Source organism: Squalius cephalus, assembly GCF_949319135.1.
Source record: "Squalius cephalus genome assembly, chromosome: 25".
Classification (NCBI taxonomy): Eukaryota; Metazoa; Chordata; class Actinopteri; order Cypriniformes; family Leuciscidae; genus Squalius; species Squalius cephalus.
Genome location: NC_137146.1, coordinates 18188168 through 18212746, shown reverse-complemented (window position 1 = coordinate 18212746; position 24579 = coordinate 18188168). Strand labels below are relative to the sequence as shown.

Here is a 24579-nt window from a genome sequence, read left to right as displayed (position 1 = left end):
AGATTCTTGATCAGAGGACCTGACCTAAGGAAAGCTTTTTTAAAAAAAAAAAAAATCCAGATTTATATACATCTTTCATTCACAAGCTGCAAATGCAAACGATAAAATCTTGGACTGACATTGCAGAAGCAATTCATGTTGTTCTGAAAGTTATGTTATTTTGCATAGTGCAACTGCCATTTCTAGCACACCAAATAATTTAGTGTCAACAACATTAGTGACTTTTAAAATTAGGGTAGGCCTATATGTTATATCAGTAGCCTAAACACATTAAGCAAGCTAGTTTGTATCCTGCAGTGTCACAAAAATGAATATTTGGCACACTACAGCTTTTTGCAAAAAAGTATTTATTGCATGTTCTCACCTGCAGTGTAACATGATATAGCCTACTCTGGAAATGTTGTGTAATTTTTCTGGTGCAAATTCACATGATCAACAAGGTGTGTGGGGGAAAAACTAAACAAAGTTACACTGTTTTTGGACAATACCAGCAACACTTGTGACATCCAGGGGGAAGAACAAACAAAATATCTAACAGATCTATAGGCCTAAACATGAGATATACATTTTACACTATTTCGAAAATCAAATTTCGTTAATGATTGTATAATTATAATTATCATGGATGCATCTTTTGTAGCCTCATATTAATTGATACTACATGAAATATTTGTACTTTTTGTAACACAGCAGGACTATTTAAAAACTAAATAGCCTAGTAAAGCAACGGGTAAAGGGTTTTTTTTTTTGTTTTGTTTTTTGGTACCATTTTTACAGGAATACATTTCCTCTTATAAATTCATATAAATTATCTGCAGTTGTTAATGCAGACACTAGGGAGCACAAGCGCTCCTCGGCGCTCTATTCCTCCTCATAATCGCACTGCTGAAGAATAAACACAGCGGGCCGCTGTTGAAACAAAATGGCCGACGTGGAAATGGATTTACAGAGCAAGAGGCTGAATAACGGGTAAGAGCACGTGCGTAGTTTAACCCCACCAACAACGCATTTTAGAGCCTAGATGGGGGTGTTTAGGGAAAAGGGACGGGTTTTGTTTGGGTTGGGTTTTTCTCATAGTGAACTATGAGGGTTTTGATATCTGTTTTCATATCCGGCTAGTGTTAGCATGCTAGTGCTAAATTATCTCAAGTAGCCAGTTGTCAAGATTAATTTGTTTAAAATTACTTCGGTTGGTTCTGTGAAGTTCTCAGTTTTGAAAGCCTACCACATCCTACCACGTCCCTTGAATTTAAGCATTTATATGGTTAGCTTATTTCGTAAGGTATCCTATCCGTAGTTAGTCTTGATATGATCAACATGCTCCGTTTGTTAGTTATCTCTCCGAATTTACAAAATTACTATCAGTTAAACCATTAAAGTAGTATAATTTATCATCAGTCCCTATCCCTAAGCACAACATACCTATTTATATTGTTGGTGAGTTATATGCTCAGCATGTGTGTCCTTGTGAAGAACACTGTGTTGCCTTGATGAAACATAACTAGGTAAACCTCAGCATGCTATTTGGTACCTAAATATAATAAGCGCAACAAAAAAAGGTGCTTTTAAAGAAACATTGTGTTTAAAATGACTATTACAAGGAAAAACTGAAATCTTGCATAAATGACCCTTGTTTCTTTTTATATTTAAGATCGACTGATTCTGCCTGTTAATGTGTTTGTGTTGTTCATATTTACAGGTCAGAGGAGTTGGAGAGTCCAGAGAAGAGCGGGAATGAGGATGAAAATGGTGACATGTCTGGAGAGGATGAAGAGGAGGGTGAAGAGGAAGCGGAGGTGAATGGAGAGAAGCAAGAAACCGGTCCTAAACATCACAGCAGCAGCGGGAGCAAACACAAGAAAAAGAAACACAAGCACCGTAGCAAGCACAAAAAACACAAACATGCGTCTGAGGAAGATAAGGAACGCAAACGAAAACATAGACACAAACATAAGAAGCACAGGCGCAAAGAGGAGCCGTCCTCCTTGCCGTCTGGGGCCATCAAGGGGAGGGCCGAGGATGGCTCCCCTTCACTGGGCAATGCAGCCTTGGATGACAAGGCGCTTCTTGAAGATCTGGAGAAGCAAAGAGCACTGATTAAAGCTGAGCTGGACAGCCAGCTGATGGAGGGGAAAGTTCAGTCAGGAATGGGCCTAATTCTACAGGGTTACAATTCTGGCTCTGAAGAGGATGGAGAGGGGCAGAGGGCACGTAATGGGGAGCAACGACAAAGAGGTAGTGGGGGCAGAACCCGCTCACCTAAAGACCAGATTAGCAGGGGGGGTAGATCCAGACGGGACTCAACAGACACCAGCAAACCAAGCACTAAACGACGCAGTCGTTCCCGAGAGAGAGCCGGGAGGGACGCTAAGATTGAACGAACGACCAAAAGTGCGAAAGAGACCGTTAAGGAGCATAGCAAGTCCAAAGAGAAAAAACGCTCCCGGAGCAGGGACAAATCCAGGGAGCGCGGGAGAAGGTCCCAGTCCCCATCTACGAAGAGATGCTCTGCAGAGAGAAAACCAGACCAGAAGGGACATTCCGATCGACGTTCTCCTCCCCGTTCAGAAGATAAGCGGGAACAAGTCAGGCAGAGATCAGGCTCACGAGGGCGCAAGAGCCGGTCGCAAGATAGACGATCTCGTTCTAAAGATGCCCGGGTGGGTCGATCGGAGACTGACAGAGAAAAGAGGCCAGGAAAGTCTCCATCCAAAGACACCTCCTCTGGGAAAGAGAATCGCTCGCCTCATCTACGCCGAGCTCTTAGCCCTCAACGCCGACGCAGTTCCTCCCCTCGCCACAGGGACCGCCAGTCCAACTCCGCTCCGCAGCCCCCCTCAGGTTCTGTGGACCGGAACACCAAACTGAGCCACTCACCTTCTAGGAACAGATCACCAGCCGCTCGAAGAGCACGAAGCCGCTCAAATGAGCGCCGGAGAGATTCCCCTTCCAGGTATTCATCAGCACACCTTCTATAAAGGGGAAAATTACCCCAAAAAATAACATTTGTCATCATTTACTCACCCTCATGTTGTTCCAATCCAGACATGACTTTCTTCTGAGGGATATGAAAGAAGATCTTTTGAAAAACTGTGATAGAATGTCAGTAAGGGTTCAATGTTGTTTGGAACATCTTTTATGTTCCACAGAAGAAAGTCAGTCGTACTAGGTCTGCACGATAATGGTTGAACAGATAGGGGTGTGACGGTTAGTATATAACCGTGAGACCGACGGTTATAGTTGAACACCGTCATTAGAACTCTATAACCGCCAAAACCGTGTTATTAAAATATTTTTACAAACATTTTTTATCATAGAGAATGTTTAAATACTAATTAAAAACAAATGTTAACAGTCTGTGTTATTAATGGTCTACGTCGTTTCCAACTGTATTTGATTCTTTGCCAAGTAGGCTACCCCTTGACCGACCGCCAATCATTTGAGATAGAAATAAAAGCTATGATATAGCCTAGTGATGTGCCATCATTATGAGATTTATTAAACAAATGAAAAACATTTGCAATAATAAACATTAGCAATGAACATTTGCAATCGGGAGACATGGTTTTTACCACTAATGAAGTTTTGTTTTGTAAATCGTCAGACATGATTTTTACCACTTCATTACGTTTTGCTTTTTAGAAAGCCTTTCATTAAAGTGAATTTCGTTTTGTACAAATTGTATCTTAATTTTAATAAATGTTTCATCAACCAATTTAATAAATAAAAAGCAAATATAGGAGACAATATAATAACCGTGACATTGAGGCTCCGATGCGCCGCGTTCACTTGCATTGCTTTGTGAAGTTGAACTAGAGCGCATCTCATCGTAAATGAATGAAACTCAGCGTAGGCCTATGCCTCATACATTAGCATTAAATATCTTTGCTGTATCCTTTCTAGAACAGACAAGGGCTTTCTTGCGACCCGCATCAGCAGAGCATTGCATCGTCCATAGACCGCAAAACAATCAGCGGATGGCGGGCGGGTGCGGCTTTGAAATCTGGTCAAAAAACATTGGTGCGGATGATGAGTTATGTGATGCGGTTGCGGATGAAATAATACCCCATCCGCGTATCTCTATTGATAACAACATTGAACACTACACAAATATTAATTTTATTCAAAATAAGTTGTCTTATAACAGACGAACGTCGCATTCGCTCCACAAATGCAAAAATCGTAGACAGACCGCAAATAATGATACTTGTCTGTCTTTTCCTTTTTTTTTGTCATTTTAATTTTTAGTGGCTAAACAGATGGCAGCTATGTAGTTTTCTACTGCTTTACATTATGAAAACATTATGCTTTAAACGTGAAAAATCTCAGCCACAAGAGTATTGTAGCACAGCGGTCGCACGGACGCAGAATCATCTTTGGATTTATTATAGTTCGTCACAGAGAAGGCTCGCTCACAGCCCTAACCGAGGCCCTTAAAAAGTTTTGATGCAAAATATTTGACACATTTTGAGTTTTTTTGTGTGTATGTTTAAGTTTGGTATATAAAAAAACAATAACAGTGTAAACGCTAAGCGAACAATAGCTGTTGTCGTCACCCTGTTTTTATGCACATTTTGAAGTATTGTATCAGAAACGAGTGATGGAAACGCCAGATTTTGGGGAAAAAGTTTTTACACCTGCTTGAGGTGGTTTTTGACTTGTGCGAAAAAGTTAATGCGATTAAAGGGAGATGGAAACGCATTAGACGAATAAATTCTGACATAGCGAACATTAAACCCACATGACTAATAGGCTACCAATACCACCATCATCCGCTCAAACAACTTGATAGAAACACACCTAATTCGCATTAAGTTTTTTTGTGAAGTTTGAAAAGATTCGCTTCACGGAAACCAAGCTATAGACTAAATGTACTTTTTTTTTTTTTTTTTTTTTTTTTTTTTGGTCGGGTCGGGGACCAAAAGAACCAAGACAACTGAACTACAAGTGCGAACACACCCTAAATCATTGCCTTTTGAAGTTTAATAATCATATTAGGTCAAATAGCTGTTTTTCCATTCCTAAATTTGAGACCTCTTAAAATAATTAAGATGTTCGTTATACCATTTTAAGACTAAGGTCTTCAACCCACTGTCCTGTAGAGTTTAGATCCAACCTAAATCAAACACACCTGAACCAGCTAATTATACTCTTCAGGAAGGCGTGGAAATCATAAACAATAGTGTTGAAGCAGGTTGGAAATAAACTTTTCAGGAGCAGGGTTGAATACTTCTGCTTTAAGATATTTAAGAATTTTTTTTGTACTCATGCTCCTAAATGCATTTTATAGTTTGTGCTGTATCTACTCTTAGTCGCAAATGTGGATGAAACCCATCAGAGCTATTTTTAGGTTTGATATCAAGATGAAGGACTGGCCAGTCACTGGGAATCTCCCTGTTGAGTAGATTGTGCCATTGAGGGAACCTAATTGTTTGGTTTGAGGCAGTTTCTGAAATTTCTTGTACACTATTAAAAGGTAGAGTCCTCACTGAAACAGCCTGGGATTAAAGTAAAATTCATACACGTCTTGAAGTTTTTTTTACTTACCTAGGGTCAGAATAATAGACAGTAAGATTTGATTATTTAAGGTGAATTGGTGTTTATGTATGCTTATTACCTCTGCTTATGACCTATTATAAAATAACTGATCTGGCAAATGTTTCATGTCTCGTAGGAAGCGTCCTCGTGTGGATGCAGTTGGGAGATCACGGGAAACAAGTCCAGCTCGGCGCAGAGTGAGCCGCTCACCACTCAGACGTAGGTCTGTATCACCACGGCGACAGTCTCGATCCTCCCCCAGAAGGCGAAGTCGATCGCCCCTAAGACGCAGGTGAGACACAGTGAGAAATATTATCTTGAACTCTAGTTTTTGTCAGTGAAACCCAGTCCAGTCTGGTAGTGCTGTAAGATAATTGTGTATTGTATTGTACTGTTCTGTTTTGGCAGGTCTGCTGATAGGGATCGGTTTTTCCGTTCCAGACTACGACGATCCACCTCCAGAGATCGTGAGAGGAGGAGGAAGAGGCGGGGCCGAGATGAAGATAAGTTCAAAGGCAGTCTGTCAGAGGGTATGAAAGCAGACCAAGACTCCTCCTCTGAAGAAGTGTGAGTAATGGTATTATTTTCACGGCATGTAAAAAAAGTGGGGGTTACAAGTGGGGGGTAGGCCTACTATGATATTAGACTACATAGCCTATAATAAAAGTTAATGAATTTCAAACCTGAACTAAACACATTTTTATTCAAAGATCAACAGTCTGTCTTTAGTCTGCCACAAAAAAACAACATTAAAATCGTGAACTCCAATGTCATTGGAAACAAGTAATAAAAACTCAGTGTTTTAGCGCAATTTTCTCACCTCATGGGATCACAACACTAAGAGATAGTAAATCTTTTCCTGGATTTTTTTTTGTGCGTTCCCGAGATTAGACCTTCCTTAACATAATGCTGAAAACCCGAAGTCTCTAGGTGGTCTGGTTGAGGAGTAGATAGAAGTGCAAGATTGGTGCGCACAGACGCACAGAACAGAAATCATGAGTTAACAATGAGCTAAAAAAACAAAAACAATGACTGTTGTAACAGTGCGTAAATCAGACCTTTCAGGCTATATAGCCATAACGCTAATAAGCCTAATGCCAAAATTATTATTACAACTAAATTGTTGGTCATTAAATAAGAAAACTAAATAATTGTGTTGATGATTTGCTTTGTGGAACCCGACATCAGACATTAGGCCGAAGTATTTTTTTGCGCACAGTGCCGCGACCAATGAATCACTCCTTTACTCCTTGGCTGCCTGCACATTCACTGTCCTCGCGGCTGCTGCAACTTGCGCTCGCTTATCAATGCATATAAATTTGCGCCTACGGTATCTTTGTAGAACTTAAAAAAAAAAAAGAAAAAAAAAGATGCTGCAGCCGGTGGGGGCTGGCTGCAGGACGACTCAACGGACAGTTTTTCATGTTTTATCAGACAATAGGCTACTCAAGATTTTGCTTTAGTATAATTTTCGGGACAATTAGGGCCGGATTCGGAATTCGGCACAACAGCTTAGATTTTGGGACTGTCCCAAATTTTTCAGGACGTCTGGTAGGGGTGGGAGATATTGACAAAAATGAATATCTCGATATTTTTTTCCAATATCTCGATATCGATATTCAGACGATATTTTTGCCATCCTTCAAAGAAATGTGTGCAAACTGGCAAAGAAGGTCCAGTTGGTCTTTTGACTTGCTGCATTTGACTTATTATTGTAGGCTATATAAAAAAAAAAACAATAAAGGAGCTAACTAAACAGAATCTGAGGTAGACCCACTTACAAAAAAAATACAAATAAAAAAAACGGAACTAGGCACCTCTTGCAACAGTGATTATTAAATCAAACAACAATATTGTTGATGATAAATTCAAAGTAAAAAATGTTCTTTTCAAAACGCTATAAATCCATCTTTTTTTTTTTTTTTTTTAAATTTATGGTTTGTCTTTTTAAAAAAGTCTTTTGTCTTTTATTTTTCGTGTTTGCATTTATGAGGAAAAAACAATATTACGTGACAGTTCTCCATTATGGACGCGAGCGCTCTGAAAGCGGCACTAAAAGACTTTTAAACTTTCACAGAGAGCTCAAAACAGAAAGCACAAAGCCTTTCTTTAAAACGAATTTCGTTTTGTATTAATTGTATCTTAATTTTAATATTTTTTTCATTACCAATTTCTGGATTTAATACATAAAAAGAAAAAGAAAACTATGTAGCCTAATAAATGTGCATTTCTCCGGTGCGTTCACTAGCCTAATGCAAAGATCGCGAGTCAATAGCCTATCGTAAACTTCATCTTTGCAGCCAACACAGAAATTAATAAACAATTAAAATGTCTTATTGCAATATTTTACATATTCATAATCATTACTTTTGCTGGTTCTTTGAGGCAGCTTTTTAGGTTTATGGCGTTTTGGAAAAGATCTCTTCACGTACAAACACCGTTTCACCAAGGCACAGCGGCCCTTCAGCACATAAGAACAAAAAGAGGAAAAGCACGGACTTACTAATTACGAAACTTTGATGTGGTTGAACAGGTGAAACAGTCACAAATTCCTCTGCAACTCAAACCTTCTCAGTACGAGTTATGAAGGAAGAGAACAGCATTACAGTTTTCAGCGCGTCCTCCTCTGATTGCTGTGTTGTAGAGTTCTCAACGGGTCGGGTCGGCCCGACAAACCCGACGGGACCCGCGGGTTCGGGCCGGGTTCGGGTCGAAAATATAATCAAATGACTCGGGTCGGGTCGGACCTCGGGCTTAATCTTTTACAGTCAGTGAAAAAAAAAAACATTTATTAATCATCGCTGCTGTTCACCGTAAAGAAAGTCTGGCTGCTGCGTGCAAGCGCATCACGGAGAGGGGCGGGGGCAGACCTGACGCCGCTGCGTGCACGCCTTTAGCCTGGAGAAGAAGATGGAGTTGGTGAGAAGTAAACTTGCCTCAAGTGAATTCACCGTCGCTACTACAGCCTATTTATATATTTAAAGTTTATTGTTTCAGTTGTTTGTATTGTTAAAAGGCGTGAACATTAAAGGTTGATTTGAATTTCCGTCTGCTGGTCATGATAATACGTGTATGAGAAAAAAAAATAATCCGACGCGGCGTCGGGCCGCGGGCCGGGTTCGGGCAGATAATTCATGTTGATGTGTCGGGTTACATCGGGTCCGGGCTTTAAAAGCCACGGGCCGGGTCGGGTCGGGTTGTTATTTTCAGGCCCGTTGAGAACTCTACTGTGTTGTGACTGAAAAAGTGCGTGCAGGAGCACATGCGCAAAACGTAGGTTTGTAAAATGTCCTTTTGTAAAATGACATATGATAAAATAAAAATAATTCTTATATCATTTTACAAAACGGTTTTGCGCATGTGCTTCTGCGCGCACTATTTCGTGCGTTTTTGACGACACGGGACCATGGGCTGGGCCACTCGTTGCTTCCGGGAATAGTACTCTCCTACAGTATTAAAAATCGCTACATATAATTGTTTAGAATGTTATAGTGTGCGTTATTTGTTTTCTCTTTAACTTCTTTCAGCTCTTTTCATGTTTGGGGGGTCGGATTGTACAAATTATGAAATATTCGATATCCCAATTTTGCATATCGTCCAGACAACAATTTGGATATTATCGTCTAAACGATATATCGCCCACCTCTAACGTCTGGTCACCCTAGTTGGATTCAATAGTTGAGGTGTGAAAAAATTCGAGCCATTTCATTCCTAACCAATGTACAGTGGAAAACGGAATAAAACTTGTGCAACCGAACTAGTGCTGGGCGGTATACCGGTTCATACCAAATACCGATGTTTATTTTTGTTATGATATGAATTTTTAATATACAGCAATAACCAGTGTATGTTGTTTGAGAGGGTCGCTTTTCACTGTGGTACTGTGGTTAGGGCACAGCTGTGTTACTAAGCGTGATGCTGATAGATAGATAGGTTAAACCAGGGGCGGCACTAGGGCTGTGCTAAGGGTGCTTAAGCCCTGAATGTTTTTTGTAAAGCCCCGAATATTTTGTTACCTTGTCTTTCTCATAGAGCAAAACAATTAGGCTAATCAGAAAAACAAATGTGAATAAGATTATAGATGTCATAATTACTTAGTCATGAAAAGTGAATATTACAGTTTTATTTATATTTTTCCCTTTGCATTAAATTTACTTACAACGTGTTTTTGCAGCGTTGAGCATTGTAGCCAATCACAGACATGTCTGTTGAACGCATCGGCCAATCAGAGGCTGATGAAATCTAAATGAAGGCTAAATGAATCGCTGTGCTGAAGATGTTTTGCGCAAGCTCACAGAGTTTTACACTTTCGATGCAAATAAAAGATTCACTGCAGTGTAGGCTATTTGATATTCTTGATGCTGCTCTGATGCACTCCATTATGCACCGCTCTTTGTTGTTAGGATGACTAAAAGTTCAGCGGTCTAGCTCATCAATGTCAAAATGATTAGAAGGCTTACCGTTCACAGAAGGGTGTTAACAGTGAACGAATGCCTCGCAAAATGTAAGTAGATAAACATTTAATATGACAACTGTTTTACAATAAAAATGTTCAACTACCGTCAGTATCTGGCGACGCAAATTACTCAACTTTTTTTTTAAATTAAATTTAGCCTTTTTGAATTGGAAATATGCTATCATTTCCTTGATTCATGTAGAGAGAATGTATGCATACTTAAAAAAAAAAAATATTTACAAATAGTTTAAAGGGATACTTCACCTCTGGAAAGATGAATGTGTATTTAAAATGGGTCATTTATGTAGTAGAAATGTGAAATATTTTTTTAATTTGGAGCCTTCTAGACTGAGAAAAGCCAGAAAATGTATTTTTGGCTCATGTGGATAAATTTATATAAATTTTATTCATGTTTATAAATTTAGTCATAAAGGCTAAATTTTTTTTTAAATTAAATTTAGCCTTTTTGAATTGGAAATATGCTATCATTTCCTTGATTCATGTAGAGAGAATGTATGCATACTTAAAAAAAAAATATTTACAAATAGTTTAAAGGGATACTTCACCTCTGGAAAGATGAATGTGTATTTAAAATGGGTCATTTATGTAGTAGAAATGTGAAATAATTTTTTAATTTGGAGCCTTCTAGACTGAGAAAAGCCAGAAAATGTATTTTTGGCTCATGTGGATGAAAGACAATAACTCCCAGAATGCACTTGCTTCGCTGCCCTACGAGGCTACTCCCAAGCCACGCCTACCGGTAAGAGTGCGCAGTTAAACAACTAGGCTAGGCTACTAGTTGACTCGAAACTTAAAAGACGCCGTTTTATCGTGAGTCTCCGTGACGAGTCTGCCCGGGATTTCGAGATCGCCCAAAATGTCCGGGATTCGGCTTTTGCGTTCTACAGTCGCCATTCATTATGTTTACTGTGGCGAGCAGGACAAGGCTGAGGGACGCGAGGCCGGTGCCGTGATTACTGATGAGCGACACTTGTGAGACGCACCGGTCTTGTAGGCTATCTCTCACGGAGGAGCGGGAATTTTCTTAGCAATGCTAAAACGCACACATCAACCGATCACTTGTTTAGCGTTCATGTAAACACTCAGATGATTCACCAAGTGGAATGAATTCAGTTAGACTGAAACAAAAGGTGTGCATGTAAACAATGAATGGCGACTGTTAGGGGTGTAACGGTACGTGTATTCGTACCGGACCGTTTCGGTACAGGGCTTTCGGTTCGGTGCACGTGTGTACCGAATGACTGAATGCAATATTTTGTGTGCGGAACATAGGTACATTTTCGTGTTTCCACACGAACATATTAAGTGTCGGAAGTCTCCGCATTCAGCGCAAATCCCGCCCTGCAGCTGATTATAAAGTTTTACCAGTTTTACCATAGACTGTAAAAAAAATAGAGTTTTACCCGTCGTCACTGTAACCTAAACCAATGAAATAGACTGCAGGGCGAAAAAAAGCTTTTCCGCTCCGTGTGCGCCGCCGCACTCTCCGTTCCGCGTGTGTGTGTGTCTGCGCGCTGCGTTCTCTGCTCAGTGTTCAATGTTCGACTCCGTGTTTGCGCTGCGCGTTCTGCTATGTCGTTAATGGCCCAAACACTCCAATCATGTACCGATCACGCACTGGAAAAGCAAAGTCCGCTCAAATAAGGTGAAATTTCTCAGTAGTAGACTTCTGTTTGCTGAGCTGGTATAGTTATGCTGGCAACAATGGTAAAATGACCTGCTCTGATCACATGCTCTGGTAATAATAACGTTAGCTTTGTAGGAATATATTTTATTTTGATAATTAGTAAAAAAATGAAAAAAAAAATGAAAAAAATCTTAAATTGATTGTTGATTGATTATTGAAAAATAATAATACATTGATATATATGTTTAATATTATTTTAATATAGGGCTATTTTCTGTTCCTTTTTTCCCCCGGTTTTTCATTTAATTAGGTGATTCTAAGTTTAATTATTGATGATTACAAGCTTGGAGGAATTGCAATTAATTACAGCAAATTGTGCAATTAAAGTTAATTTTTTCCCCCAGTCTTAATTTTTAAATATGAGCAGGCCTACAAGCTGGGATTGGTAATGCTGCACTGTAATCATAGTTATTTATTTATATTTTTCATTCAATTTATTATGTGATATTGGTTTGAGACTGAGTATTTTATTTAGTGGAGAACTTTGCAGCAGTATTTTATTTCTTATTCTTTTTTTTATTTTATATATATTTTATTATATTAAAAAGTGTTTAAAAAAAGTGTAAACAAATTGTTAAAAAAAGTTTATAGTAATAAACAACCTGCAGTTTAATGTTTGCATTTCTTTCCCTTACTGTACCGAAAATAAACCGAACCGTGACTTTAAAACCGAGGTACGTACCGAACCGTGATTTTTTGCGTACCGTTACACCCCTAGCGACTGTAGAAAGCAAAAGCCGAATCCCGGACATTTTGGACGATCTCAACGGCCGGACATGTCCGGGAAAAAGAGGATGGTAACCCCTACTACTCAGCTTTCTCCACAGAACAAGAGCCTTAGCTTAGCTTCCAAAAAAAGACGGATGACACTTTCTGTGAGTGAGATCCCACCCCCCATGGGCGGGTTGAAAACATGCGAAACTAGCTCCTACTTACTGGCTGTAGTTTCTAGCCTCTGGCCAAAAAATCCTCCAATGACGATTTTTGCGTCATCGGTGGATTTTTTCCAGACAAAAAATATATAATAATCTCTCGTCTCAGGGGGATATGAGGGAGGAAAGCATGGTAATTAAAAAATACATCAGGTTTTCTACTGATACAAAGCTTAATGCTAAATGCTGAAGTATCCCTTTAAATTATTTCACTAATGCAACAAGCCTTTCTTTTTCTTTATTACCTTAAAGGGATGGTTCGGAGTAAAATCAAACTAGGGTCATTTGCACCATGACTTCAAGCCGAACACCCCCCCAGAAGCCTTTTTTCCCTTGGTTGAACATTTTTAAAGTTAGAGCTTATCTAGAGAAATCAGCTGAATGACTTAGTGCAGGCGCTATTGGCTCCAAATTTGTATCTCGTAAATTACCCCACTAATAATGCCCAGAATGGTACCAAACTTCTGCAGTAGTACAAATAGGTTCTGTACTCATAAAACGAGGCATTGGAAAGTTTGTAAGTACGTCAGGAGTTTATTTAAATAACACTTGCCTGACGGCTCATGCTACTGCTAACCCGGACACCGACATCACTTCACTGTGTTGAGAAAAGCATGTAAAAGTCCTGACAGAAAGCGATGCATAAGGATGTAGTGTAACGACGCCCAGTTCCAGGAATGCACTAATATTTTGTTGGTAGTACCAGTTTATAACAATTACTAGTTAACACTAAGTTGTCAACACTTCGGAAAAAATAATAATTCGTTGTTACACTAGTGAAGTGACATCGGTGTCCAGGTTAGCATGAGCCGTCAGGCAAGTGTTATTTAAATAATTAAGTGTTATTTAAACTTTTTAATATTATTAATATTGAAATTGTTTATTTGACTCTTTGTATTTTATCAACCTTTTTTGAGATAAGAATATTTAGGCTGAATCCCAATTCTCTCTTACCCCTTCCCCTACCCCTTCGTCTTACCCCTAGCCCTTGTCCCTCGAAACCGAGTGGTAAGCGCTAGGGGTGAAAACATACCCCTATGAAATGAGACACCACTTGGTTACGTCTACATACATCGTTACTAATGTTTTTTTATACTCACTGCATGGTGTTTTGTATATCTGTTTCAGTTATCACTGTTTTGAATGTTACTGATGTTCAGAAACACTTTCTTTGTTAACAAAAATCTGTCTTTATTGGCCAATAAAGTAAACATAACAGGCAAAAAAATATGATCATATTTTGATCTTAGAAACTTCAGCTCGTTTTCATCCCGAAAGTGGATCAGCTGCCAGGTTTCCTCCTGCGTCCCTGTGTGATACAGGACAGTATATGTAAAGCACGTATCTGTCTCCAGGGTGACCATGCAACGTCCTCTTTTTCCCGGACATGTCACCTGGATTTCGGGATCACCCAAAATGTCCGGGATTCGGCTTTTGCTTTCTGCCGTCGCTATTAATTATGTTTATGCACAAGGTGTTGTTTCAATCAGACTGAATTCATTCAAATCGGTGAATCTGAATGTAGTGTTTAACGTTCATGAACGCTAAACAAGTGATCGGTTTATGTGCATTTTAGCATTGCTTAAATTCCTGTGTTTTCGTATCAGTCGGGATCCGTTTGAAGCTGAATGCATGAGACCTGCAAAGCTGGCACATACGTGTCAGTGTCAAATAATGTACACATAATGAATGACGAATGTAGAAAGCAAAAGCCGAATCCCGGACATTTTGGGCGATCTCAAAATCCTGGAAAGACATGTCCAGGGAAAAGAAAATTCACTGCTTATAGTTTTAGTTAAAACTGTAGACATGCATGGAGTCCATTCAAGGCTAGTCTAAGAAATGCGGGACTGATTGTGCAAACCAGCAATGTATCGTTAGCATAGCCTAGCGTAGCAGACTAGCGATTTTTAAAAACGTTTAAAAACATTTCAATTAACAACATGGTTGCAAATATATATGTACATGACTGTGTAGAGCACAAAACAAGACTGTCATAATTTTTCAATCAATCATTTAAGCCGAAAATACTTACATTTATGGGACTCTCTTGATGGTATGCCCGCCATTGTTGCCGGTTGCGCAGTGCATTCTGGGTACCCCTTGGTTTCAAGTAAGCTCGCGAAAATTCTTGGTTTTAAGGGGTATGTACCCCTTCCCCTTAACCCTACCCCTAGATCAAAATGAGAGTTGGGATCAGTGATGCGCGGGTTGATCCGAAATGAGCGGGTGCCTGCGGTCACCCGCGGTTACCCGCGGTTGCGAGTCATCCAAAAATATTTTTAATGATATTCGGGTCGTTTGAAATAAAGATGCCAATTAAACCTTTGTAATTGATATAGTTCTAGACACAATTTTCTATGAATACGTTTTAAATTTAATTTACACTTTATTGGCTGAATAACTGGCGCGAAGATGACGCAGGAGCTCAGTCTGCAGGTAGAGATGGAGGCGGCAAGAGAAAAGGTGAAGACTGGGGAGTGGAAGCTCCGCAAATACACAAATAGAAAGAGCAAAGTGTGGGAGACATTTGCCGAAATAATGAAAGATGATGACCAAAGTGCTGGCTTTGTCATGTGTAGGCTAGTTCTTGCGATGCTATTTACACATTTGATAACCACAAAACTGGCACGACCAACCAGGCACGGCGCCAGGATTCCAGTTTTGGATAAGCCAGACCAATTGTGGGTGGGCCTTAAATTAAAAACGTTAAATAAAAATAAAATCAAAAAACGTTATCCAATCACTGCTTAACCTAATAAAAAAAATATTGACTAATATAGCCTACTGTTATATTATCTGTGCGTATACATAATATAGATTTTAATAGCTTGATGCTCTTTAAATATTGTGTTGCATTGTAAAAGTAAATCCGCGATCGCTCTCCATGGTTCTGACCAAAGAAGAGAGCTTTGGAATCTCCATTATGCATCATACCTGGGCTGCATTTTCCGATAACATTGTCTCTTAGCGCGCTGCGATAACTTCTAAAGGTATATCATTGCTAGGCGTCTTCAGGGCTATCATGCACTCGTGAGGCAGAGGCGCTGAGAGGCAGAGGCGCTGGCGCCCTCCTAGCAACGGCGCTGTTTTTGGTAAAACATGATTTTGACGACTTCATTAAGTTTTGTTTTATAGAAAACTCTTTTTAAAAGATTTTCGTTTTCTATAAATTGTATCTTAATTTTGATCAATGTTTTATCAATCAATTGCCCGTATTTATTAAATAAGAAGCAAATATATAGGCCTAGCAGAAATAAGGCGCCAGTACGCGATCACTGCATGTGAACTGGAGGGCGCCGAAACTCAACTTGTGCCTCACAGATTTGATAAATATAGGCTATAGGCCTATATTACAGAAAGCTTGAAATGTCTACTTTTAAATGAAAATATTCAAACCAAAATAAATAGGCTATACTGAAATGTAGGCTAATCCATATGAAATGTGCATTTCTCTCTGGCGTTCATGGCGAGTCCGCAATCTCCACATTGTCAACTTCATCTTTGCAGCGACACAGAAAACACCAGTTTATTACTAAACAATTAAATGTCTCCTTGCTAATTTAGACACATTCATAATCATTTCTTTAACCGGTTCTTTGTGGCAAGCTTTATGCGTGCGGTCATTACGCTTATTCCTGTAGGCTAGCCTATTTAAGTAATTAATTTAATATAAAGGGGCGATTTGTCCACGAATGGCTTAAATGAACAACTAGTCGACAAGAAAAAAAAATAGTCGGAGGCAGCCCTTATTCCACATATTTTCGAACCAGCAGGCCATCTGGGTTGGGCGAGCGACCGTGAGCGGAGCGGAATATTCAGAAATGCGCTCTCCGCTCACGAGCTCTGATCGGAACAAACCCGAACCTCACTGTCTGCTGAACTTGCGCAGCAACATCAAAATAGACATAGCCAGCTTTTTAAAATTGTTTTTAAAACTAAACATTTAGACTATTTTAGTACAAATTATGAGCTTATATTGACGATTTTTTATAATTCTTGACAAAATTAGAATATTAAGTTATATTAAGACGCTACGATGAGCATTATAGCTACTTTAAAAAAAAAGCGGGTCGGGTACAATATTTTCTTTTTCGTTTTTTGCGGTCCGAGTTGCGGGCGGGTTAGTTGAAAACGTCGGTCGGGTGCGGTTTGTTAAATACATTGACCCGCGCATCACTGGTTGGGATAGCCCTTACACTCACGTGAACAAGCAAATCTAAGGGGAAGGGGTAAGACAGAGAATTGGGATTCAGCCTTAATCTAATATTTTCTCAGAAGTGTGCAGCGGTGCTCTACACTGTCATTGAGTCGTCTTGTTTACATGGTTATATTAAAGTCGCCTGTATGTAAATATGTTTAGGATGGAAGATTTTGATGCAGAAGAGGAGGATGAAGAGGCTCTGATTGAGCAGCGACGACAACAGCGGCTTGCAATCGTACAGGTAACAATACAACAGTCATCCTGAGGCACAGTAACTTCCTTCTATTGAGAGATATAATTTTGTATTATAAAACTGTTCTGTTTTGATATAGAAATATAAAATGGTAAATGAGGACAGTAATATGGGCTCCATGGCGTCAGAACCCAGCAGTCCTCAGAGTAGCACCCGTAGCCGTTCACCCTCCCCTGATGACATCCTGGAACGGGTAGCGGCCGACGTGAAGGAATATGAGCGGGAGAATGTTAACACTTTTGAGGCCAGCATCAAGGCCAAGCACAACCTCATCGCTCAGGAGAAAGAAGGTGGTGTACTCTGGCTGAAGTTGGCACATTAGCAGGGTTCTTGCTTGAACAGTTTTCAGGAAATGTTTCAGATTGTAGGGACAATTTTTAATCTAGGTGGTCTTTCTCATAATGACACAAATAATCTATAAGATAATGCATGACTAACTATTTATTGTATTTTATGCAGGAGCCAACCCAAAGAAGCCCTCAGCACCTGACATGTTCACTGAGTCAGATGACATGTTTGCTGCAGATTTTGACGTAAACTTGTTTGATTTTTCTGCCGGCATTAGATTAAACCAGTTACCAGTTGGTTACTTTGAGAGATCTGACTTCTGTCTCTCTCCCATCCACAGAGTGCCAGACTCAGGGCTGCAGGCATTGGAAAAGACTTTAAGGAGAACCCCAACCTCAGGGACAACTGGACTGATGCAGAAGGATACTACCGTAAGCCTTATTTAAGTCTTTAAATCCATTTAAAGCTTTGCTTCTTTTCCAAAGAAAATATATTTTAAATGCAAGAATGAATCGTTAAAAACAACTCTTTTAAGGTGTGAACATTGGTGAAATACTGGAGAAGCGGTATGAAGTGTATGGGTACACTGGACAGGGTGTGTTCAGTAATGTGGTCAGAGCTAGAGACACTGCCCGGGCTGGCCAGGAGGTGGCAGTCAAGATCATCCGAAACAATGAGCTCATGTAAGTATCCTACTAAACCAGGGGTGTCAAACTCAGTTCCTGGAGGGCCACAGCCCTGCAGAGTTTAGCTTCAACCCTAATTAAACACACCTGATCAGGTAATCAAGTCCTTCAGGCTTATTTGAAAACTGCAGGTGTGTGTGTGGCCCTCCAGGAACTGAATTTGACACCTGTGTACTAAACAATGACCATCTCTATGACTTTGCTTTTGTGTTCTTTTATATTTTAACTAGGGCTGTCGATTTAACACGTCAATTTTGACCCCCTCAGCCTGCCCCGCCCCGACCCATTGCATCCAGTTTAGTTACAAACATGATGCAGGGCAATGACTGACTGCATGATGAAATCTATTAGAATGCATAAAAACCCCCACTAAAATTCAAGATATGAGGGCAAAAAATATATTTATTTACACTTATTTTATTATATTTACATATTATATATTTATATAATATGTCTATATAGTTTAGCAAAACCACAAGGGCTAGAGTGCTGTTGAATTTTTAATATATATATATATATATTGGTGTATGTTGCTTAAACAACGTTTGGTGACACTGTGGTGAGGGCAAGCGTGACTGTGAAGATGGATAGGTTAAACTATAATTGATAGCCCTCAAATTATATTACAGTGTTTCCCATTCATTGGTTCACAATATCAACACTGCCCGCCACAAATAGATTTTCCACAAGATTTTGACATAGTTGAATAAACATGAGCACTGCACGTTTCAAAGTCAAAACGCAGCGCGGGTGTTTTTATATGAATGCATCTTTGAATGGAACCGACTGTCTTTAGAAAAGCTTCGATGTTATTTTCATTAAATTCATCTATCTTTTCTTATAAAGCAGCGTTTGAGCGTTGTGCTGCTTTGTGTACAGTCATTACCAGGGAAACCGCTATTTCTGCCGTTCCTAAAGCGCCTAAGCGTAAACAGCATAATTTTGTGGGGCTTTGCAAACCTGTATTAATCCTAGTGTGGAATTTCTCTACATTATTCACTCATGAAAGTAAAATAAGGCATTCTAAGTCAATCTACTGCAGTATTTCCTCTCTCACTCAGTAGAAAATATGGTTAACACCCAGTCATGCTTTGGAAGAAAAAATACACTGTTATATATACCGTGAAACCGATATAATTTAGAAAAATACTGTGATATACATTTTTGGTCATACCGCCCAGCACTAGTATCATTTCATTTTTTTTTATTCACATTCATGCCACCTCTGAGCTGCATTAAACAGGCTATGTAAATATACTTAAATGTCACTTCATGACCTAAATGTCACTTCAGATGCAGCTTTTGAACAAAAAAAAAAATGTTATGGCCACATTGTAGCCAAAGTTTGTGTAATAAAATGTTGAATCAAAATATTTCTTTCTAAAGCTACTTTTTGTAATGTCTATTGGACTCTTTTCTCGTCCAACACAATGACTTCAAATTATATTTTTGGGGGAGTTTCTCAGCCAAAATTAGTTTAATTTGCGATTTAATCACAATTTTTTAACCTAAATATTAAGTTTATGTACTTTTTTGTTTAGTTCAGTCAGTGTAGTCCTGGCTCAGAAAACAGTTTGTATTCAATAGTTTCATTTGTTGTCTGATTGCAGGCAGAAGACGGGACTGAAGGAACTTGAGTTTCTGAAGAAGCTGAATGATGCCGATCCTGACGATAAATTTCATTGTTTGCGTCTCTTCAGACACTTTTACCACAAACAGCATCTCTGTTTGGTGTTTGAACCTCTCAGGTACTTCATTTTGTGTGTGTGTGTGTGTGTGTTGTGGAAATTGACAAATATCTGTGTGAGCCTCCTCAATACATCACATTAGAAAATTGGTAAGGATGCAGTATATTAATTGATTTGTATTTTAAATTTGAACTTTCTATTCATCAATGAATTCTGAAAAAAAAAAAAAAAATACTGGTTTCCACAGAAATATTAAGCAGAACAATGTTCACCATCTAATAATAAAAATGTTTCTTGAGTCACCATATCACCATATTAAAATTATTTCTGAAATATCATGTGACACTGAAGACTGGAGTAATGGCTGCTTTGGCTTTACAGGAATAAATTACATTTTAAAATGTATTAAACTATTAAAAACAGTAAAAATGTGAAATATTACTATTTAAAATAACTGTTTTTATTTATTTAATCAAATAAATGCAGCCTTGGTGAGCACAAGAGACTTTCATAAACATTTGATCTTACCGACCCCAAACTTTTGAAAGGTTGTGTAAATTCATAAATGCATCTAAAATTGTACATTCTTGATGTGACATAAGGAATCAAACCATTTTATAAATGAATAAAAATTAATGTTTGGTACTTTTAACCCTGAAATGGAACAAGAAATTATGCAAAAAAAAAAAAAAAAAAAGAGTATTTGAATTGGGGCGAAAATCAGCCTTGATATTATCTTTTTTTTTTTCTTTATCAGCCTAATAGTTCTAAAAGTTTCTGATAATATCAAATAACTGATATTAATATTAGGGATGGGCATTTTTGTCCAATATTTTTATTTTGAGTACTGATAGATTTAAAAAATTGTGTGGGGGCGGGGTGTGTCTGTCATGGCGATAATGACCATATTTTATTTAAAACACTGGCGCAAAAATTAATGTTGACAAATAGAAATATGACATGCAAATATGTCTATCAAAATATGAAAATAGATTATCAAATTATCTTAAATTATTAAAAATTACAAATTATTAAAAGTATTAGCAGCTGTATGAGGTGAAGCTAAAGAGTAAACTGTACACCAGTAATCAACCTCGTGACTAAACGGTCAATTTCACATTGTTTCTCTTAGTAGGATGAAAATAATCTGTTATTTAAACTGTGCTTAAATTATAGCAAATTGATCAAACTGCTGTGCTGGAGCTGTCAATCAAACAGCGCAAGTTTATCAGTGACTGAGTTCTGGACTCTTGCCAAAACTCCCGTTAAAATCAACAAATCTCTTATTTACATTTTCACTGTTAGTGTTAACTAATAGAATTCTGTTACAGTAGTGTTCTCATAATGTTATGCATATGATATATTGGTGGTGCTGCACATCTTGCACTTAACTGTATTTTCGTTATCAAAGTAATTCCAAGGCATTACTGTGTGCGCTTTCAAATCTATAGTGTCACTTTTTCGCCTGTCTGGATTGCATGCTGTCCTAACGCTAACCAATCAGACATCAGGAACCACCCAAAATGCTGCAATAGCCAATCAGAAAAAAATAACAATCATCGTTTTCATGATCGATCGTTGCTGCCACGTCCAAGTACTTGTGCACATCTCTAATAAATATTAATGTTGATAAGGTCACTAACATGTAATGCATAACTAATAATCTCAAAGATAATGCAAAAGTTATTCTCAGCGGTTTTTTGCCATATTTGTGTCTCGCAGTATGAATCTGCGGGAAGTGCTGAAAAAGTATGGTAAAGACGTGGGGCTACACATCAAGGCAGTACGTTCCTACAGTCAGCAGCTCTTTCTGGCCCTCAAACTACTGAAACGCTGCAACATCCTCCATGCTGACATCAAACCAGACAACATACTGGTTAGCATCATTTATATGGCCCCTGACTCCAAAGTCACTTCATTCACTCACTCACTCACTCACTCACTCACTCACTCAACTCTCTGTCTGCAGGTGAACGAGTCAAAGACAATTCTTAAACTCTGTGATTTCGGCTCTGCATCCCATGTTGCCGACAATGAAATCACTCCCTACCTAGTCAGCAGATTCTATAGGGCACCTGAAATCGGTAAGTTGCACTGTAATTGTGTGATAACAGCAGAACATGTGAACCATTTCTATGTGGGCCAAGTAATTGGATCTAATCTCTCTTCCTCCCTAGTCATTGGTAAACCATATGATTATGGCATTGATATGTGGTCAGTCGGCTGTACCCTGTATGAGCTGTACGCAGGGAAGATCCTGTTCCCTGGTGGATCCAACAACCACATGCTGAAACTGGCCATGGATGTGAAGGGCAAGATGCCAAACAAGGTACTGGAAATTTACACTGAGAATCCACATGGGTTCTTTTTCATAACTATAAAAAAAGAGAGAGAGATTATCCTACTGCTCAGACATTCACTACTAGCCTTAACTACTAGATATAACTAGTTTAGATGGAAAGCATCTCAAGCTGAGTAGCTGAAGACATTACTGTAGCTATACCTATTAACTCTTTTCCCTCCATTGACGGAATTTTCCGGCAATCCATGTTGTCACTGTTATACGTTAGGAGGCACTATTACTCATCTCCTGAAAGAGTACAGAATCTAGGACGGATCAAAACACATGGGAAGCAGAAACTAGCGATAGAAGCACATAAAATAACACGATCAAACATTAAACCGCATATAAATCGAAACCTCCTAATGTTACCGAATGAAATGTCTACCCAGAAAGGGGTATATGACTGTGCAAGCTTTTGTGGTGTTGATGGAAGCGATTTATTCCATATATGTTTGATCATTGTTCAGAATCCAATCCAAACGTAGTCTTCGACAAAAATTAGATTTTTCTCAGCTTTTTGTTCAAAATGTTGCTTTTTTTTTTTTTTTTTAATAAACTTGCCCACATTCAAGTGTTAATAAAAAAAAACAATGCATAAAGCTAGCTTAAATTTTTGTTTGTTTAAAAGCAGAGGCTCTGTTCGTTCTGGTTAGCAACATTTAAAAAAAAAAAAAAAAAAAAAAACTGGCGGGGAAAGAATTAATATGCGGTACTTCCTTGGAAATAAATTCCAGCACAGCGCTACAACAACCATAATGAAATGACCCTTCAAAATAGATAGATAAACTGCCATTTGTAGCTCATTGTAAAACTGTTTAATAAAATACCTTATTCGCCTGTTGAGTAATGAAAACGGCATCTCAAAAATGCTTTTACATCATTTCAAATCCCTCAGTTCTCACCATCTCTGAAAAGCAAAGCCAATCTTGATTCTTGTTTTATTACAAGCTTTGTCACGTTCTCTGTTCTGTTTAAAAAAAAATTTTTTACGAGTGATTCCCTGGAGGTTCGAGATTTAGCTGCTCCATGTCATCCTTTCTCGCTCGTTGTGACAACTAACCTATGCCACTGCCACACCATAAATGCATCAAAATAGCCGGAGCAACTTTTTTCTATTTACGAATATGACGAGACGCGGACGGGCGAGTGATGAATGTACACACTTTCCAATGAAAACCATCACGACAGGTCTAAAATATAAACAATTATAACAGGTTTCAATATTTAAATTTTGAACAAAAAAGTTCCATATTATACCTTTTTTTTTTTTTACTTTTACTCATTTTATTATTGTATTTAAGTCTCCTACATGGTGTTTTATTTTTAATTTGTCTGTAGATGATCCGGAAAGGCCTGTTTAAAGACCAACATTTTGACCAGAACTTGAACTTCCTGTACATCGAGGTTGACAAAGTGACTGAAAGGGTTTGTTCTCAGATCTCACATGTAGTGATTTTCTAATTTACTCTAATTTAATTTACTTTTGATAAACTATATCACTGCACACACCTGCTTCCTGTTTCTTACCCTTCTCTTTCTCTTGCACTTTCATTTAATCTTTCAGGAGAAGGTAACTGTGATGAGCACTATTAACCCCACTAAAGACCTACTTGCGGACATGATCGGAGGTCAGAGGTTACCTGAGGATCAAAGGAAGAAGGTCATGCAGCTGAAGGATCTGTTGGATGGGACTCTGATGCTGGACCCTGCTAAACGCATCAGCATCAACCAGGCCCTGCAGCACCCTTTCATTCAGGAGAAGATATGACACTTTCACCTTTCACCATCCTTTGTTCCAGGACTGAGCCAACAGACTCCAACTCAGAATGTTCAGAACCATCACAAGACTTTCAATTTTCTATTTTTATTCATGTTTTTCTAGTGATTTTTCTTTTGCCCAGTCATTTGATTCGAAACTCTCAGAATGATCTTGTTTTTATTGTACATATGCACACATTGTCATTCACTGAGAAAGAGAGGCATGTTTAGCAGATATCGGACTTTGTCTTATTTAACTTCAAAAGTGACCGAACTGTGCAGAGTGCAGCATTTAAAAGGTTAGTTGAGTTGTTCAGATATTGAATGTGAGAAATGGCTAGGCAAGCACATCAGAGGGGTATTCAAAGACCAAATTGTTTTTGACAATAGCAGATTATAATCCAAATGTTCCCCTTTTGTTGACCGATTAAACCAGTGGCTTCAGTTTAAATTCCTTTTATCTAATCAGTGCATGGTCGACTTTAACGGCAGATTCACCAGGTGATCTTAACTTTTGCTGGTTAGTAACTTCACACAGTCTCCTTCCTATTGAAAACAATACGCAATAGTTTAACACGTACAGTTGTTTAAATTATTGGTTTTGGTGTAGTACATTTACCTCAAAATGGTACTGAATTTCTTGTGTGATCTATTCTTGTCTCATTTTATTGACTTTACAAGCCTGTCCTATTGGGAGATTGATTTTAGGAAACAAATTAAATCT

General features: G+C 38.6%; 1 protein-coding gene across 3 annotated transcripts; it reads left to right on the top strand.

The window, feature by feature from the left end:
- Positions 1 to 872: 872 nt before the first annotated feature.
- prpf4bb (pre-mRNA processing factor 4Bb) lies at positions 873 to 24195 on the top strand. Of its 3 annotated transcripts, none has more exons than XM_079862910.1 (15): positions 873 to 969; positions 1700 to 2953; positions 5675 to 5830; positions 5980 to 6105; positions 16998 to 17079; positions 17171 to 17381; positions 17551 to 17624; positions 17720 to 17810; positions 17915 to 18062; positions 19676 to 19813; positions 21476 to 21629; positions 21723 to 21837; positions 21931 to 22082; positions 23436 to 23522; positions 23662 to 24195. In XM_079862910.1, exons 1-15 carry the CDS (start codon positions 923 to 925, stop codon positions 23863 to 23865), a joined length of 3039 nt encoding a protein of 1012 aa, XP_079719036.1. In that variant the 5' UTR covers positions 873 to 922; the 3' UTR covers positions 23866 to 24195. The 3 variants fall into 3 exon arrangements, with proteins under 3 accessions (XP_079719036.1, XP_079719035.1, XP_079719034.1); XM_079862909.1 differs by having other exon boundaries at positions 5947 to 6105; XM_079862908.1 differs by having other exon boundaries at positions 5947 to 6105; positions 21476 to 21837.
- Positions 24196 to 24579: the final 384 nt, after the last annotated feature.